This window comes from Callospermophilus lateralis, chromosome 11, assembly GCF_048772815.1.
Source record: "Callospermophilus lateralis isolate mCalLat2 chromosome 11, mCalLat2.hap1, whole genome shotgun sequence".
Taxonomy (NCBI): domain Eukaryota; kingdom Metazoa; phylum Chordata; class Mammalia; order Rodentia; family Sciuridae; genus Callospermophilus; species Callospermophilus lateralis.
In genome coordinates this window covers 62,665,008-62,680,816 of record NC_135315.1, presented here as the reverse complement: position 1 = coordinate 62,680,816, position 15,809 = coordinate 62,665,008, and the positions used below count along the sequence as shown (strand labels likewise).

Below are 15,809 nucleotides of genomic sequence, written 5' to 3'. Positions count from 1 at the left end.
CCTGTCTCCCTTTTCTCTTCCACAGATCGCCAGCCCGCGTCATGCAGTCTTTTCGAGAAAGGTGTGGTTTCCATGGCAAACAGCAGAGCTACCCACAGACCTCGCAGGAAGCGTCTCGCCTGGAGAATTACAGGCAGCCGAGTCAGGCCGGGCTGAGTTGTGACAGGCAGCGGCTGCTCGCCAAGGACTATTATAACCCGCAGCCTTACCCGGGCTACGAGGGTGGCGCCAGCACCCCCTCCAGCACGGCGGCCGCGGTGGCCGCCGAGAAGTACCACCGAGGTAGCAAGGCCCTGCCCTCCCAGCAGGCGCTGCAGGGGAGGCCGTCTTTCCCCGGCTATGGTGGCCTCCAGGACAGCAACCCCTACCCGGAACGCTACTCTGGGGAGGAGGGCCTGCAGGCCTGGGGGGCCCCCCAGCCGCCACCCCCGCAGCCACAGCCCCTGCCAGGAGGGGTGGGCAAGTACGATGAGAACTTACTCAAAAAGACGGCCGTGCCCCCCGGCAGGCAGTACCCAGAGCAGGGTGCCCAGCTTCCCTTCCGGACTCACTCCCTGCCTGTCCAACAGCCCCCGCCGCCACAGCTGCCCCAGCCCCAGCAGCCCCTGGCGTACCCCAAACTCCAAAGGCAGAAACTGCAGAATGACCTCGCCTCGCCCCTGCCCTTTCCCCAGGGGGGTCACTTCCCCCAGCACTCCCAGTCCTTCCCCACCTCGTCCACCTACTCCTCGTCCGTCCAGGGCAGCGGACAGGGGGCCCACTCCTATAAGAGTTGCACAGCACCGTCTGCCCAGCCCCACGACAGGCCGCTGACCGCCAACGCCAGCCTGGCCCCGGGACAGCGGGTCCAGAACCTTCACGCCTACCCGTCGGGCCGCCTCGGCTATGACCAGCCACAGCAGCAAGCGCTCCAGAGCCGGCACCACGCCCAGGAGACCCTCCATTACCAAAACCTCGCCAAATACCAACACTACGGACAGCAAGGCCAGGGCTACTGCCAGCCGGACACGGCCGTCAGGACCCCCGAGCAGTACTACCAGACCTTCAGCCCCAGCTCCAGCCACTCCCCGGCCCGCTCGGTGGGCCGCTCCCCTTCCTACAGCTCCACCCCGTCCCCGCTCATGCCAAACCTTGAGAACTTCCCCTACAACCAGCAACCACTCAGCACCGGGGCCTTCCCCGCGGGCATCACCGACCACAGCCACTTCATGCCCCTGCTCAATCCCTCCCCGACAGACGCCGCCAGCTCCGTGGACACCCAGGCCAGCAACTGCAAGCCCCTGCAGAAGGACAAAATCCCTGAGAACCTGCTGTCAGACCTCAGCTTGCAGAGCCTCACAGCCCTGACCTCCCAGGTGGAGAACATATCCAACACCGTCCAGCAGCTTCTGCTGTCCAAGGCCGCCGTGCCGCAGAAGAAAGGGGTCAAGAACCTGGTGTCCAGGACCCCGGAGCAGCACAAGAGCCAGCACTGCAGCCCCGAGGGCAGCGGCTACTCTGCGGAGCCAGCGGGGACGCCGCTGTCGGAGCCCCTGAGCAGCACTCCGCAGTCCACCCACGCCGAGCCACAGGAGACCGACTACCTGAGCGGCTCCGAGGACCCGCTGGAGCGCGGCTTCCTCTACTGCAGCCAGGCCCGCGGCAGCCCCGCGAGGGTCAACAGCAACTCCAAGGCCAAGCCCGAATCCGTGTCCACCTGTTCTGTGACCTCCCCTGACGACATGTCCACCAAATCTGACGACTCCTTCCAGAGCCTGCATAGCAGTCTGCCGCTGGACAGCTTCTCCAAGTTTGTGGCCGGCGAGCGGGACTGCCCGCGGCTGCTGCTCAGTGCCCTGGCTCAGGAGGACCTGGCCTCTGAGATCCTGGGGCTGCAAGAAGCCATCGGTGAGAAAGCCGAGAAGGCCTGGCCGGAGACCCCGGGGCTGGCCAAGGATGCCAGCAAGCCACCTTTCTCTCTGGAGAACCACAGCGCCTGCCTCGACCCTGTGGCCAAGAATGCTTGGCCACGGCCCGGGGAGCCCGAGGCCCTGCCTGATTCTTTGCAGCTGGACAAGAGTAGCAATGCCAAGGACTTCAGCCCGGGGCTGTTTGAAGACCCTTCGGTGGCCTTCGCCACCCCTGACCCCAAGAAGACCGCTGGTCCCCTCTCCTTTGGCGCCAAACCCACCCTTGGGGCCGCCGCCCCGGACCCCACCGCAGCGGCTTTCGACTGCTTCCCGGACACCACGACCACGTCCAGCTCAGCAGACGGCGCCAACCCCTTTGCCTGGCCAGAGGAGAACCTGGGGGATGCCTGTCCCCGCTGGGGACTGCACCCTGGCGAGCTCACCAAGGGCTTGGAGCAGGGCGGGAAGGCCTCTGAAGGCGGCGGCGTGGGCAAAGGGGACGCCCACGAGGCCTCGGCCTGCCTGGGCTTCCAGGAGGAGGGGCCCCCCGGGGAGAAGGCGGCCGCGCTGCCCGGGGACTTCAAACAGGAGGAGGCGGGTGGGGTGAAGGAGGAGGCCGGCGGCCTGCTGCAGTGCCCCGACGTGGGCAAGGCCGACCGGTGGCTGGAGGACAGCCGGCACTGCTGCTCGGCCGCCGACTTCGGGGACCTGCCCCTGCTGCCGCCCACCGGCAGGAAGGAGGACCTGGAGGCGGAGGAGTACTCCTCCCTGTGCGAGCTGCTGGGCAGCCCGGAGCAGAGGCCCGGCATGCAGGACCCGCTGTCACCCAAAGCCCCCCTCCTCTGCACCAAGGAGGAGGCGGAGGGGGTGCTGGACTCCAAGGCCGGCTGGGGTTCCCCGTGCCACCTCTCCGGGGAGTCTGTCATCTTGCTGGGCCCCACCGTGGGTGCCGAGTCCAAGGTCCAGAGCTGGTTCGAGTCCTCCCTGTCCCACATGAAGCCCGGCGAAGAAGGGCCCGAGGGGGAACGGGCTCCGGTGGATTCCACCACCTCGGACGCCTCCCTGGCCCAGAAGCCCAACAAGCCCGCCGTGCCCGAGGCACCCATTGCTAAGAAAGAGCCTGTGCCACGGGGCAAAAGCCTGCGGAGCCGGCGGGTCCACCGGGGGCTGCCCGAGGCTGAGGACTCCCCGTGCAGAGCACCAGCGTTACCCAAAGACCTCTTGCTCCCCGAGTCCTGCACCGGGCCCCCCCAGGGACAGATGGAAGGGGCCGGGGCCCCAGGCAGGGGGCCCTCCGAAGGGCTCCCCAGAATGTGCACCCGCTCCCTCACGGCCCTGAGTGAGCCCCGCACGCCCGGGCCCCCGGGTCTGACCACCACCCCCGCGCCCCCCGACAAGCTGGGGGGCAAGCAGCGAGCCGCCTTCAAGTCGGGCAAGCGGGTGGGGAAGCCCTCGCCCAAGGCCGCGTCCAGCCCCAGCAATCCGGCCGCCCTGCCCGTGGCCTCGGACAGCAGCCCCATGGGCTCCAAAACCAAGGAGCCAGACTCGCCCGGCCTGCCCGGTAAGGACCAGCGCTCCATGATCCTCCGATCGCGCACCAAACCCCAAGAGGTCTTCCACGCCAAGCGGCGGCGACCCTCAGAGACCCGGCTCCCCAACTGCCGGGCCACCAAGAAGGTCCTTGCCAACAACCACCTGCCTGCCCCATTCAAGGTGGCTGCCGCCGCCGCCGGCAGTCCCCAGAAGGAGGGCAGAGTGAGCCAGCGAGCACGGGTCCCCAAGCCTGGCACAGGGGGCAAGCTTTCTGACCGGCCCCTCCACGCGCTCAAGAGGAAATCATCCTTCCTGGCGCCTGTCCCCACCAAGAAGAGGAACCTGGTCCTACGCAGCAGCAGCAGCAGCAGCCTCAGTGCCAGCGGAGGGGACGGGAAGGAGGACAGGGCCGAGGGCTCCCCCTCGCTCTTTAAGAGAATGTCTTCTCCCAAGAAGGCCAAGCCCAAGGGCAGCGGAGAGCCCACCACAAAGCCCCCGCCCCCCGAGGCCCCGGAGGCCTGCATGAAGCTCGCCTCCCGGGCGGCTTTCCAGGGGACCGTGAAGACCAAGGTGCTGCCCCCCAGGAAAGGCCGGGGCCTGAAGCTGGAGGCCATCGTGCAGAAGATCACCTCCCCCAGCCTCAAGAAGTTCGCATGCAAAGTGCCCGGGGCGCCCCCTGGGACTCCCCTGAGCCCGGCCCTCCCCGAGAAGGACCGCGGGGGGCTCAAGAGCGCTGGGGGCAGCCCGGCCGGGGCAGAAGAAGGTCTGGTCAGCGTGGGCACGGGACAGAAGTTCCCAGGGGCTTCGGGAGGGGAGCCGTTGTGTAGAAATCCGACCAACAGGTCCTTAAAAGGTAAACTCATGAACAGTAAGAAACTGTCCTCCACCGACTGTTTCAAAACTGAGGCCTTCCTGTCCCCTGAGGCCCTGCAGCCTGGGGGGACCATGCTGGCACCCAAGAAGAGGAGCCGGAAAGGCAGGGCTGGAGGCCTTGGGCTCTCCAAAGGCCCCCTGGAGAAGCGGCCCTATCTTGGCCAGGCTCTGCTCCTCAATCCCCGAGACAGGGCCAGCGGCACGCAGGCGGGCAGCGAGGACAACTCTGGTGGAGGAGGCAAGAAGCCAAAGACCGAGGAGCTGGGCCTGGCCTCCCAGCCCCCTGAGGGCCGGCCCTGCCAGCCCCAGACAAGGGCGCAGAAGCAGCCGGGCCACGCCAACTACAGCAGCTATTCCAAGCGGAAGCGCCTCACCCGGGGCCGGGCCAAGAACACCAACGCGTCACCCTGTAAGGGGCGTGCCAAGCGGAGACGGCAGCAGCAGGTGCTGCCCCTGGATCCCGCCGAGCCTGAAATCCGCCTCAAGTACATTTCCTCTTGCAAGAGGCTGAGGGCCGACAGCAGGACCCCAGCCTTCTCACCCTTCGTGCGGGTGGAGAAGCGAGACGCCTTCACCACTGTATGCACTGTTGTCAACTCCCCCGGGGATGAGCCCAAGCCCCACAGGAAGCCTTCCTCCTCCACCTCCTCTTCTTCATCTTCCTCCTCCTTCTCCTTGGATGTGGCCGGGACCTCCCTGACCACACTCCCGGGGGGCTCCATCCTGCAGCCACGGCCCTCGCTGCCCCTCTCCTCCACAATGCACCTGGGGCCTGTGGTTTCCAAGGCTCTGAGTACCTCTTGCCTTGTCTGCTGCCTCTGCCAAAATCCGGCCAACTTCAAGGACCTCGGGGACCTCTGTGGGCCCTACTACCCCGAACACTGCCTCCCCAAAAAGAAGCCAAAACTCAAGGAGAAGGTGCGGCCGGAAGGCACCTGTGAGGAGGCCTCGCTGCCCCTTGAGAGAACACTCAAAGTCGAGTGTGCAGCCCCTGCTCCCGCCGTCGCTGCCGCCGCCACCGCCGCCACCGCCGCCGGGAAGCCCCCCAGGCCTGAGGGCCCAGCGGACCCGGCCAAGCAGGGCTCACTGCGCACCAGCGCCCGGGGCCTGTCCCGGCGGCTGCAGAGTTGCTACTGCTGTGATGGTCGGGGGGACGGGGGCGAGGAGGTGGCCACAGCCGACAAGAGCCGCAAGCATGAGTGCAGCAAAGAGGGTCCTGCAGAGCCCGGCGGGGACACCCAGGAGCACTGGGTGCACGAGGCCTGCGCCGTGTGGACCGGCGGGGTCTACCTGGTGGCCGGGAAGCTCTTTGGGCTGCAGGAGGCCATGAAGGTGGCCGTGGACATGGTAAGAGGCCAGCCCAGCCAGGGTGGGCAGCTTGGGTTTCGGAAGGACAGGCAGGCGGGCAGGCAGCCGCTGGGGAGCCCCCGGTCTCTCTAGGGCTGCCATTTGGGTCAAAAGGCCCACGGCCACAGCACTGCCCACAGACCCCGAGACCCCTGGCGCAGGGCACACCTGGACGCACTCACCCACTGCCCAGGAAGCCTCCTGCGCAGCCCTACCTGCCCTCTGCCCAGCCAGCACCCCCGCAGTGCGCCCTCTCCTCGGGCATCTTCCAGTCCCCACCCTGCTGACCCAGGTGCCCACGAGGGCCGGAGGCCCCAGAATTAAACGCCAGGGTCCCCCCCTCCCCCCACACAAGTCGCTCCTCCAGGTCACCTAGCTGGGCTTGCAGGAGGAGCTGCCCCCGGGCGCAGCCTGGCACCCCACACAGGGCTCCTCCCCTCTGGGAGGTGGCCCCAGGGACACCTCGCCCCACAGAGCGAACAAAGTGGCCTCGGAGCCTCTGACCATCACCTCACAATCCCTACCCCCCCCCCAGGGGACTGTGGTCACGGAGCCCTGTGAATCAAGACTGAGGAGCTGCCCACTCTCCCCATGGACGTGACCTCTGTCCGGGCACCCTCATCCTCGGGGTGGGCGCCGTGTGCCCGCCAGAGGGAGTGGCCGTGGAGTGTACTCAATCAACACCTGGCACCACTAGGGCGGCGCCCGACCCACCCCGAGGGCTCTGTGTCTGTCACTGATAGGACGACCCTACCTTCCAGTACTGCAGGCCACCAGCTGCTGCTCCTCGGCTCCCGGGGCCAGGGGCACAGGGCTCTTTGCAGTGAGTGCCTAGGGGCGTGCTCTCTCGTCCCCCCCTGGTGAGGCTGCCTTCCATGGAGACTGGGTCCCTGTCCCCCACACACTCAGGTTGCCCCGCCAGGCTCCTGGGGAATGACACTCCCAGTGCTCTGCCTTCGGCCCGGACTGTCCCCGTGGACACACCCCCTAGCCCCGCCTCCTCCACACCTGCCATCCTGCTGCAGGTGGTGCCAGAGGCCTGTGAGACATGGGCTTCCTGTATCTGAATGATTTGGTGACCCAACAGAGCTGACCACCCTGGTGGCCTTCGCCCCGCCCCATCTGCGCTCCCCTTGTGACCCTGCCACCTTACTGCCCCCCGGCTCTCCCTAGCACTCCCCTGCACCCACAGCCGGCGGGGGCACTGTCTGGCCACTGCAGATGCTGCTCACACCTGTTTCCCAGGCTCCTGGCTCCCCACGGCCCATGGGGATGATGGCGACCTCTGTGCCCCAATGTCCTGTCCACCCCACTGAGGAAGGCCCGGCCCGGACAGGATGCAGCTGCCCAGGGCCCCCACCTGCACACTCAGGCGTGGCCGTGGGCCCTGGGTCCTCTCTCTTCCCTTCTCAGTGACATTTTCATCCCTGGCTTCTCTGCAGCCACCTAAAAATAAAAGTCATTTCTGACCCATCAATAAAAAACAACAGCCCTGCCCTGGGATGGCCACCCCCCAGCTGACGGCCACCCTGCCCTGCCAACCACCCCATCCACACTGACCTCTGGAGTGCTGGTGTTCCCGCACGGTCCCCAGGCTCACGTCCAAGGCCTTTCTGAGGTCCAGGCCTGGGATCTGGTTATCTCTGTGTCCCTGGCTGGCCTGGGTGAGGAGGGGTCCCTGAGAGAATGGGTGAAGCCCCTCGCCTGTCCCAGGCCCTTCCCTTTGGTGCCTTTGGTGTCTCAGCTCACTGACCTGCACACAAAGAAGGTCCTGTTGCACTGAGGGGGACGCATGTGTCAGACATGGGTCAGGTCCCCCACTGTCACACAGCTGGGCTGGTCTAGTCCCCCCACCCCATCCTCATGTCCCCCCCACCCCGTGTTCCAGGGCCAGCCTGGCAGCCGCGGCCCTGGAGGCCAGAATGAGAATCACACACACCATAGGTGTTTGCTGGTCACTCAAGGTGTCTTCCTGCCACAGAGGTCCCTGGACATGCTGTCCAGCCAGCAGAGCCTCAGGGGGCTCATCACAGCCCCTGTCCATGCAGCGTGGTCCCCAGGCAACCCCCCTCCCCAGAAAAATGAGCAGGGTCACCGCAGCCCACTGATTCTTCCCACCACGTCCCACGGGCATCAAACTGGTCCCGATGCAAATTACAGCTCTGCCAAGGGCCAGTTCCTAACTCCAGGAAGCCACCTGCCCTCGGAGCCCCAGAGTGCTGGACCCCCCCTTAGCTGGATTGTGAGGGTCTGCGGATCCCAGAGCACTGCCGAGTCCCCGGCCCACCTGTTACACCTGCCCGTCCATGGATGCCCCCTGTGCTCCCTGGAGAACAGAGCTGTGGAGCTGCCGGTTGACTCCTCCCCCACCATCATGGACCCCATCCCTACCCAGATGAGGCCTGGCCCTGCCATGCCAGGGTAGAGAGGCGGGTCCCCGGGCTGAGCCCACGTTGCCTGGCAGGGCACGTCCGCTTAGGCCCCAGCGTGGGCCACCCCCGTGGGGGTGGCTGGGGTCAGAAGCACCTGAGGCCTCAGCCTCCTGGACTTGTTTCTTCTTGTCTAAAGTGGCCGGTCCAATGGCCGCCTCAAGGGTTGCTGGGGACCACAGTGGAGAGAAGCCATCAGCCCGAGGAGCCCCACGGTGGCCCAGGGGCCACTGAGGATGACAGTCTCCATCTGGCCTGGGGTCCCCACTCTTGCTGGGCCCCCGTTCCACAGGAAGCCATCCCGGATGAGACAGGAAAAGAGGCTGGGGGGGGGGGAGGTCTTGGGATGGTGACTGAGCCTGTGTCCCAACCAGGCTGCGGGGCTCAGGGCTCAGTCGAAAGCGTGTGCTGCCAGGAGGGTTACCCGGGGAACCTGGAGAAGCTGGACCGGGCTTCCAGCCAGGCCTGCTGGGAAGCAGGCCGGGCCTCTGGGAGGGGCCCCACGGTGCTCTCGGCTTTCCTTCTGCGCCTCAATCCCCCCACCTCCACCCCCGTGGACGGCGATGCCTGATTTCAGGAATGTGGGTGACTTTGGACCCGTCACTTTCCTCCCCAGGCCTCGGGGTTTGGCTTGATTCCTCCGGGGTCTTTCTTGGGGGTTACCATCCTCTCCTGGCCACAGGACAGCTGCACCAAGCAGGGCAACCCCCCAAGCTCAGCAGAAGACACTTCTGAGAACTGTAAGGGACCGGGCGCATGCTGGGTGGCACCAGGCGCACAGGAAGTCAGCATCTCAAGGTGGCATGCTGTCTCCAGGTCTGCCACCTGGTCCATCCTAGGGAGGGTGACCTGTCTGGTCCTGCCACTGGTACTCCTGCTGCCACCAGAGAGCGTGGACAGCCATGCTCATTGCTTTTGCTCTTGCCTGTGCAAGGGACACTTTGGTGTCACCACCTGTATAATTAATAAGCACCACCCACCTCAAGGGCTGTTAGGAGCCAGCAGCCAAAGACCCACTCTGCCCGGCCTTGCAGGAAGCATTTGGCAAATGCTGGCTGGTGCCCACGGCCATAGTGGTGACTAGTTCACAGGCCTGAGAAAGTCCCTGCCCCCCGCCCAGCAAGCCAGCCCAGGGGTGCCAGAGAACCAGCCTGTGTGGGCATCTGCACCCCGGACCTGAGCCGCCTCCTTCGTACTGAGGTCCAGGGTGGTTTTGGAGGAAGCGGGTGGGCTGCGTGGGGCCGGCCCCCGGGGAGCACAGGACTCACGGCTTCTCTCTCTCTCTCTAGACATGTTCCAGCTGCCAAGAAGCCGGGGCCACCATCGGGTGCTCCTACAAAGGATGTGTCCACTCCTACCATTACCCGTGTGCCAGCGATGCGGGTAAGAGCCAACCGTGGGAACAGGGCCTCCAACCCCGGCTCTTTGCACCCCTTGGGTCCCCTCTTCTCCTGCCCCAGCAATTCTTTACCTCCTCATCCTTCCTAGACAGAGTCCTTCCTAGACCAGGAGATACAGACCACAGCTGGGCAACGCACGAATGGAGGCCTGCCCGGAGCAACGAGGAAAGACAGGCATGGATTAGAGTCAGGAGGGCTATTTGAGGAGCCGCCATTGCAAGGGACCATGGGGACCTCAGAAAGAAAGATGCGTTGGGGCCGGGGAAAGATCATCCTGCAACAAGAAAGACGGATGCGCTAAGGAGAGGGGGTTCCAACACACGGAGGCCAGACAACCTTTGGTTGGCCACCGGGAAGTCCCACGGAAGGTTTAAAGAAGACATTGGGGTTTTGAGGCAGGCCTAGCCTCCTCTGTGGCCTCTACCCCAATTCCCTACTTTTATCCACTTGTTCCATGGGCATTTATTGAGCACCTACAGTTGCCAGGCGCACAAGGATAGATTGCATAGACCAGAGACATCCGGGAACTCCAGACTTCGTCCACCACATGGGGAATCTGAGGCTCAGGAAGATCCCTTATTTCATCCGAAGAAAGTGGTTGTTCACTGTGTAATGCCTGTCACGGGGGACAGCAATATTGTAAGGGTACTTAAGACCAACTCTGGCCTGGATTCAAATTCTAGTGGCATTAATTGGTTTGGTTTGGGGCTTTTGTGTGTTTCTTTTGAGATGGGTCTAGCTACGTTGCTGAGGCTGGCCTGTAGCCCGTGATCCTCCTGCCTCAGCCTCCCAAGTCTCTGGGATTCCAGATGGCATTTCTGAAGGTGGGGCCTTGGGCAGCTCACAGATGTCTCTGCATTCGGTTGCCCCATCTGTAAAAGGAAGTTTTTAATAGTCTCTTTGTCCCAGAGCTGTCTGAAGGAGAGTGAAATACTGAACAACCACCAGGAAATGTGACCTCAGTCCTATGGTGGCCCCGTGACCCCTGTCCCCTTTGCTTTGCATCCCTCCCAGCTCTGGCCTGGAAGGGGGAGAAATGACTGTGACCCTGTCTGGATGTGGGCAGAGCCCAGGCACTGGGAAGGCTCATGTCACCAAGCAGATCCTCATAGCGCCCCTCCTCCTGACCGCATGCAGAGGTGACCGCAGCCTATATCCCACCTGCCTGCTGGGTCCCTGACCAGTGTCAGCCCTATAGCAAACCCACCCCAAGGAGAACCCACAGGACTTTGGTGACAGTTTTTTCAGCAGGGGGCTGAGCGGCTGGTGCCCAGCAGGAGGGGACTTGCTAGAGCTGAGCCACAGGTGGGGGCTCTGGGTGGCTCTACCCTCTCACGCGGAGCCAGATCTGAACGTGGACTCGATCCACGCTACCCAGCCACTTAACCAGGCACATGGCCTCGCTCTCCTAACAGCTCCCCTGAGCTCCATCCCCCTGTAGTGACCTGTTGAGCACCCTCTGCCCGTCAGGCCCCTGCACCGTCTCCAGATGAGCTAACTCCTGGCAGCACACCATGACACTGTCAGATGCCCCGTGTGATGGCCCGGCTTTCCCACTCCACATCCTGTGCTCTTTCTCCTACCCCAGAACTGTCCAGCCTCCCCAGGGGGCTCACCTTGAAGTAGGACAGAGAGGAGAGCCATAGTTTTTACCGGCAGTTATGGAGAGCAGATGAGGAAGAGAGAGTGGACGTGGGAGAGGCTCTTCCTGTCTGAGCTGGGAGGGAATCCAGGAAGACTTCTAGGAGGAAGTGATATTTGAGCCAGGCCTCAAAACATCAGGAAAGGTGGGCTGTAGCTGGTTAGCTGTAGGACTCCGTATTCCAGGCTTTGAGCAAGAGAACACATGTTTCAAAGGAAATCTTAGAAACTGAGTCTCCCGATGACAGGAATCTCTGCAGAGAATGAGACAGGGAAGTGTCTGGGGAGAAAAGGATGATCGGGGCTGGCTGATGAACTACTTCAACAGTCCAAGCAGGAGAGGGTGGCCTGGTACAGTAGCGCTATCTAGCTTAGAGGCTATGTTGGCACAGAAGCCACAGGACTTTGGGAGAGATGAGGGAGAGGGAGGTGTCGGCCTGATGTCCAGCTTCCCCATGGGGAGGGAGAAACCAGTCTGAGCAGGATGAGCATAAGAGAGAAGGCATTAATTACTGCTACGTAGGTACTCACCCTGGCAGGCTCTGCTGGGGCAGGACGCTCCAGGGAGGCCCCAGCTGCTGGCCCAGCACCTTTATGCTCCACATGATGCACGTGGTCTTGTCCTCCAGCACAGCAGGGGCCTGAAGGATTGGAGGTCACACGGCCTCTCGCAATCTAGGTGCAACCCAGATTCTGAGGGTGGGGGACAGGCATGCCACGTCTCCATGGCACGGGCTGCAAAGGACCTGGGTACAGAGCGGGGGATCAGGGCCGTGTTGGCAGCCATACAGAGCAGTTCTGCTTTGGACAGGTCACTTTTGAGCTGTCTGTAGACATGCAAAGGGAGCTATCTCAGCTGGGCTCAGGATGAAGACTCCACCTGAGCAGGTAGGGGTTCATTAGAGCCCTGGAGGGGATAGTGTGTGGGGAGATGCCACCTATGAAGACCTGGCAGAGGAGGAGGGGACCTCAAAAGGTGTGGGGGGGACTGAACTCCAAGAAGCAGGGAGGGCTGTTGGTGGTGACCAGGCAGCAGCAGGTTGAGAAGAGCAATCTACCCAGGGGGTCAGCAGGAGCTCTCCAGTCAGGCTGTCAGACTGCAGGGTGCCAGCTGCCACCCCACCTTCCTGCCCTGGCCCATTAACCCTGCCCCCTTCCCGTCCTTATTAAGGATCCTCTCTCTGGAGACCGGCATTGACTCCAAGAGCAGGCAGAGGCCACTGCACCATGGTGTCCTGTCCAAACCCACCAACTCTCAGTCAGCCCCAGGGCCCACCTGGTCTTCCAGATCCAAGACACCAGATGAGGGTCACAATGTCGACACCTGGCCCTTCCCAACCACTCCCCTCCCACACCTGGCATGGGAGATGCTGGGGTTGCTGAGAACCCTGATTTAGCAGTGACCTCCTACCCTTGGCTTCTGGTGACCCAGGCACTTGGCCCACGTACCCAGAGCTGACCCAGAGGGCTGCCACGTGGTCAGCAGGCGAGCCTGGACTTCTAGCCCACGCTCTATGGAATGTCTCACTTTGTCCCAGAACCAGAAAAGGAAAGTTGCTGAGTCGCCCCAGCTGTGGCTCTAGATCATGGAATCTCACAGGGAGTTCAAAGGCGGAGGGGTGCCCTCGTAGCTTCTGGAAGGGGTTGGGCAGGGAAAGGAAGGGGAGACACCTTCAAAAGGCCTACAGTCCTGCTTTGGAGCTGCAGATCTGTCCCCTTCCTGCCCTGCCTCCTGGTCCCCACCCTGTGATGACTGGAACTGGAAGATTTGTGCTAGGGCAGGGTGACCCTCTGGCCAGTGAGGCTGAGAGAGGAGAGATGAGCTCAGGACTCGGGGGTGATGGGTGGGGGTGCTCAGGAAAAAGCCAGGGTCTCCACAGGTGGCAGCAGGCAGGGAGCGGAGGACTCGTGGAGATATGGGCACAGTCTGGCAGAGCTGGGCATAAGGACTGGCCAAACTCTGCTGTCCTCTGGCTCGTCTGTGGTTGGAGTGTTCACCAGGATCCTATGGGCACCTCGTTCTCATTTTCCCTTGTTCCCACGGGAACAAGCCCCTGCATTTTGAGCACCTACTGTGTGCCATGTGTGTGTGTGTGTAGGGGATTATTAATATATGCTCTCTTCACCAATCCCCAAGACTCAGTGATTGAGTCTTTCCTGGGAGGCACACATCTCAGGGGAGTGTGGAGGGCAGGTTCTGCTTTAGTCAAGGAGCCAGCCACGCAGAAACAGGATGGGGGGGAAAGAGTTCCAGGTGGAGGAGGTGAGGTGAGGACAAAGAACAAAGCAGGAAGGAGCAGAGGGCCCCCCCCCCCCCAGCCTGTTCTGTGGTGGAACTGTGATTATGGAGGATTTAAGCAGGACTTAGGTCACTCTTTGAACAAAAAGAGTTTCTGCAAGCTGGGGCCTGGCAGACCCCACCCTGTCTAACCACCGAAACTTCTCTTTGGTTACAGGTTGTGTATTCATCGAAGAGAACTTTTCTTTGAAATGTCCCAAACATAAGGTAGGTGATCACAAGGAGCCCCCACTCCATCAATGATGGTCTTTACCAGCCCCTGCCCTGACCTGCAGACCCTCAGGAGACCCAGCCCCCACCAAGTCCAGCCAGGACCCAGTTCAGCTTCCCCTCACCTGTCGCCAGGGCCCCTTCGGGCCTTGAGGCAGATCTGCATAGGCTACTCCGAAAGCACGCTTTGTCCACCAGGCAGGTCCCCAGGGAGGGGCCCGCCAGGGACATCCCTAGGGGAGCTGCCCTAAAGCCCTTTCAAGATAGGGGGCAAAGAGAGGGCCGGTAGGGCCACGGGACTGGACGGAGGGCACTCAGGTGAAGGTGGTCAGAAGAAAGGAAAAGCCAGAGGGGGGACTCCCGCCGCCTGACACCGAAAGAGACCCTAGGGGCGCCCACCCGGCGCGCGGGCAGGGTCCCACCGAGGGCGGGGCCTGCGGCTTGGAAGGAATCGGCCCCTTCCTCCTCTCCTCGGCCCACAGTAATGGACGGCGGGCGTCTGCCCTTCTTTTGCAGAGGCTGCCGTTGTAATCCACCGCAACGGCCGGAGAAGCCGCCGGAGCCGCCCGACGCCCGCCTCCGAAGGAGAGAAGCAGCCTGCGCAGCCCTGGGGCCTTGGAGCTGCTCCCAGCGCGCGTCCAGAGCCGATCCTTGATCCGCGTCCCGGATCTTGGATCCGGCCGCCCAGGGCGCCGACGTGCGGCCCCGGGTTGGGAAGAAAACCTGTTCCGGAGCCGCCTGCTCCCGGAACCGGACGGCACAGGGCGGCTTTTTTTTTTTGCCCACACCCATGGGGCCAGGCTTGGAGAGGGAGCCCGCGGAGCGGCCAGACTTCTCGGCCCACCCAGCCTCTGGCGGGGGTGGGAGACGGCTTTGGGCTGGGGACACTTCCCCCTCCCGGAAGTTCCAAGACGACGTGGCACACATTCCTCGTGGGTGCTGCCGTCACCGCAGTCGGTCGGTCGTGGCCTGCAGCTGGGCGCCCTGGGGTCGGGAGAGGAGATCCAGACGACCCTGCAAGGGGCCGAGGGCGGCTCCTAGCTCCTTGGACGAGGCAGGGGAAACCGGAGCCTTTCTGGAGGGGGCCCCGGCCAGCGTGGGAAGGGGCAAGAGGCTTCGAAACCAACTGGAATGCGTCCCAGCGCCCCTTCCCACCCACCCTTTGCCAAAGCTTCCCTGCGGTTCCGGCCAAGCCGGGGTAATCGGGGGCCTATGCTCAGGGGATGTGGGCTCCCCGGGTGTGGGCGGGATTGGGGCATCTTCTGTTCGTCCCCTTTCCAATCCTCCACCCCACCCTTGGAGCCCAGCCTAGGAACGCAGCAAGAAAGGAGATCCGATCCGAGCATGAGCGTACCTCCGGCGGATGCGCGATTGTCCCTGTGCACCACCACCGTCTTCAGGGACCGCAGCGCCCACTCAGTACGGGAGCAGGGACAGCGCTAGATTCGTGTACAAAACCTGTGTACCCCTCTATATATATGTTACATAGAATGTATATATGTTGGGAACATGCTCGCTTCTCCTGTGTGTCGCCGCCGTGCGTCGTGCGCCCTGCAGCAGAGCCCCAGCCGGGCCCTTGCCGAGTAGGGGAGTCTACCGCGATGCCCCTTCCCCACGCAGCCACCACCGGCTTGGGCCAGTCCCTGCCAGTCCGTCCGCCTGTCTGTCCGTGTCCTCACCTCAGCTCTGTCCACGCTTCAATAGGCCTGACGCAGCCCCAGCCAGGGGCCGCCCTAGCAACTTCCTGTACATATGACTGTAAAATGGTAAACGTGTGTATTATATCTGGCCTCGTTATATAGTGTATATATATGTATACATATACATATATATAATATATATGAAGACTGTAAATGTTAAGACGACTAGTGTTCTTATTAGTATATTGCTTCACACTGAAGATTGTGTGTATCGAGCTGTTTCTAAAAGATGTTTATTTTCCTTAAGAGTAAAAAAACAGTCATTGCATTCAGAAAAAAAAAAAAAAAGTCAATAAAGATACAAGATTGTTTTGGAAGTCTGCAGCCCATGGATTCTGACCAGATTCTGCTGGGATTCGGGACCAGACTTTAGGTGGGGGGTGATCAGGGATCCAGTCCATTTCTGGAGAACAGGAGACACCCTCAGATGGCCTCACCTGCCTATGTGACCTCAGATTCTGATACAGGGTTTCTTTGAGGACAGGTAG

General features: G+C 62.6%; 1 protein-coding gene across 6 annotated transcripts in view; it reads left to right on the top strand.

Moving 5' to 3' along the window:
* The window catches only part of Rai1 (retinoic acid induced 1), a 121,126-nt gene extending 105,514 nt beyond the window's left edge, over positions 1–15,612 (top strand). For all 6 annotated transcript variants that reach the window (XM_076871045.1, XM_076871042.1, XM_076871043.1 and 3 more), the window contains 4 exons: positions 26–5,642; positions 9,361–9,454; positions 13,569–13,618; positions 14,138–15,612. In XM_076871045.1, coding sequence (XP_076727160.1) covers positions 42–5,642; positions 9,361–9,454; positions 13,569–13,618; positions 14,138–14,152 — 5,760 coding nt within the window. In that variant the 5' untranslated portion in view covers positions 26–41 and the 3' untranslated portion in view covers positions 14,153–15,612. The remainder of the gene's footprint in view (positions 1–25; positions 5,643–9,360; positions 9,455–13,568; positions 13,619–14,137) is intronic.
* The last annotated feature ends 197 nt before the right edge of the window (positions 15,613–15,809 follow it).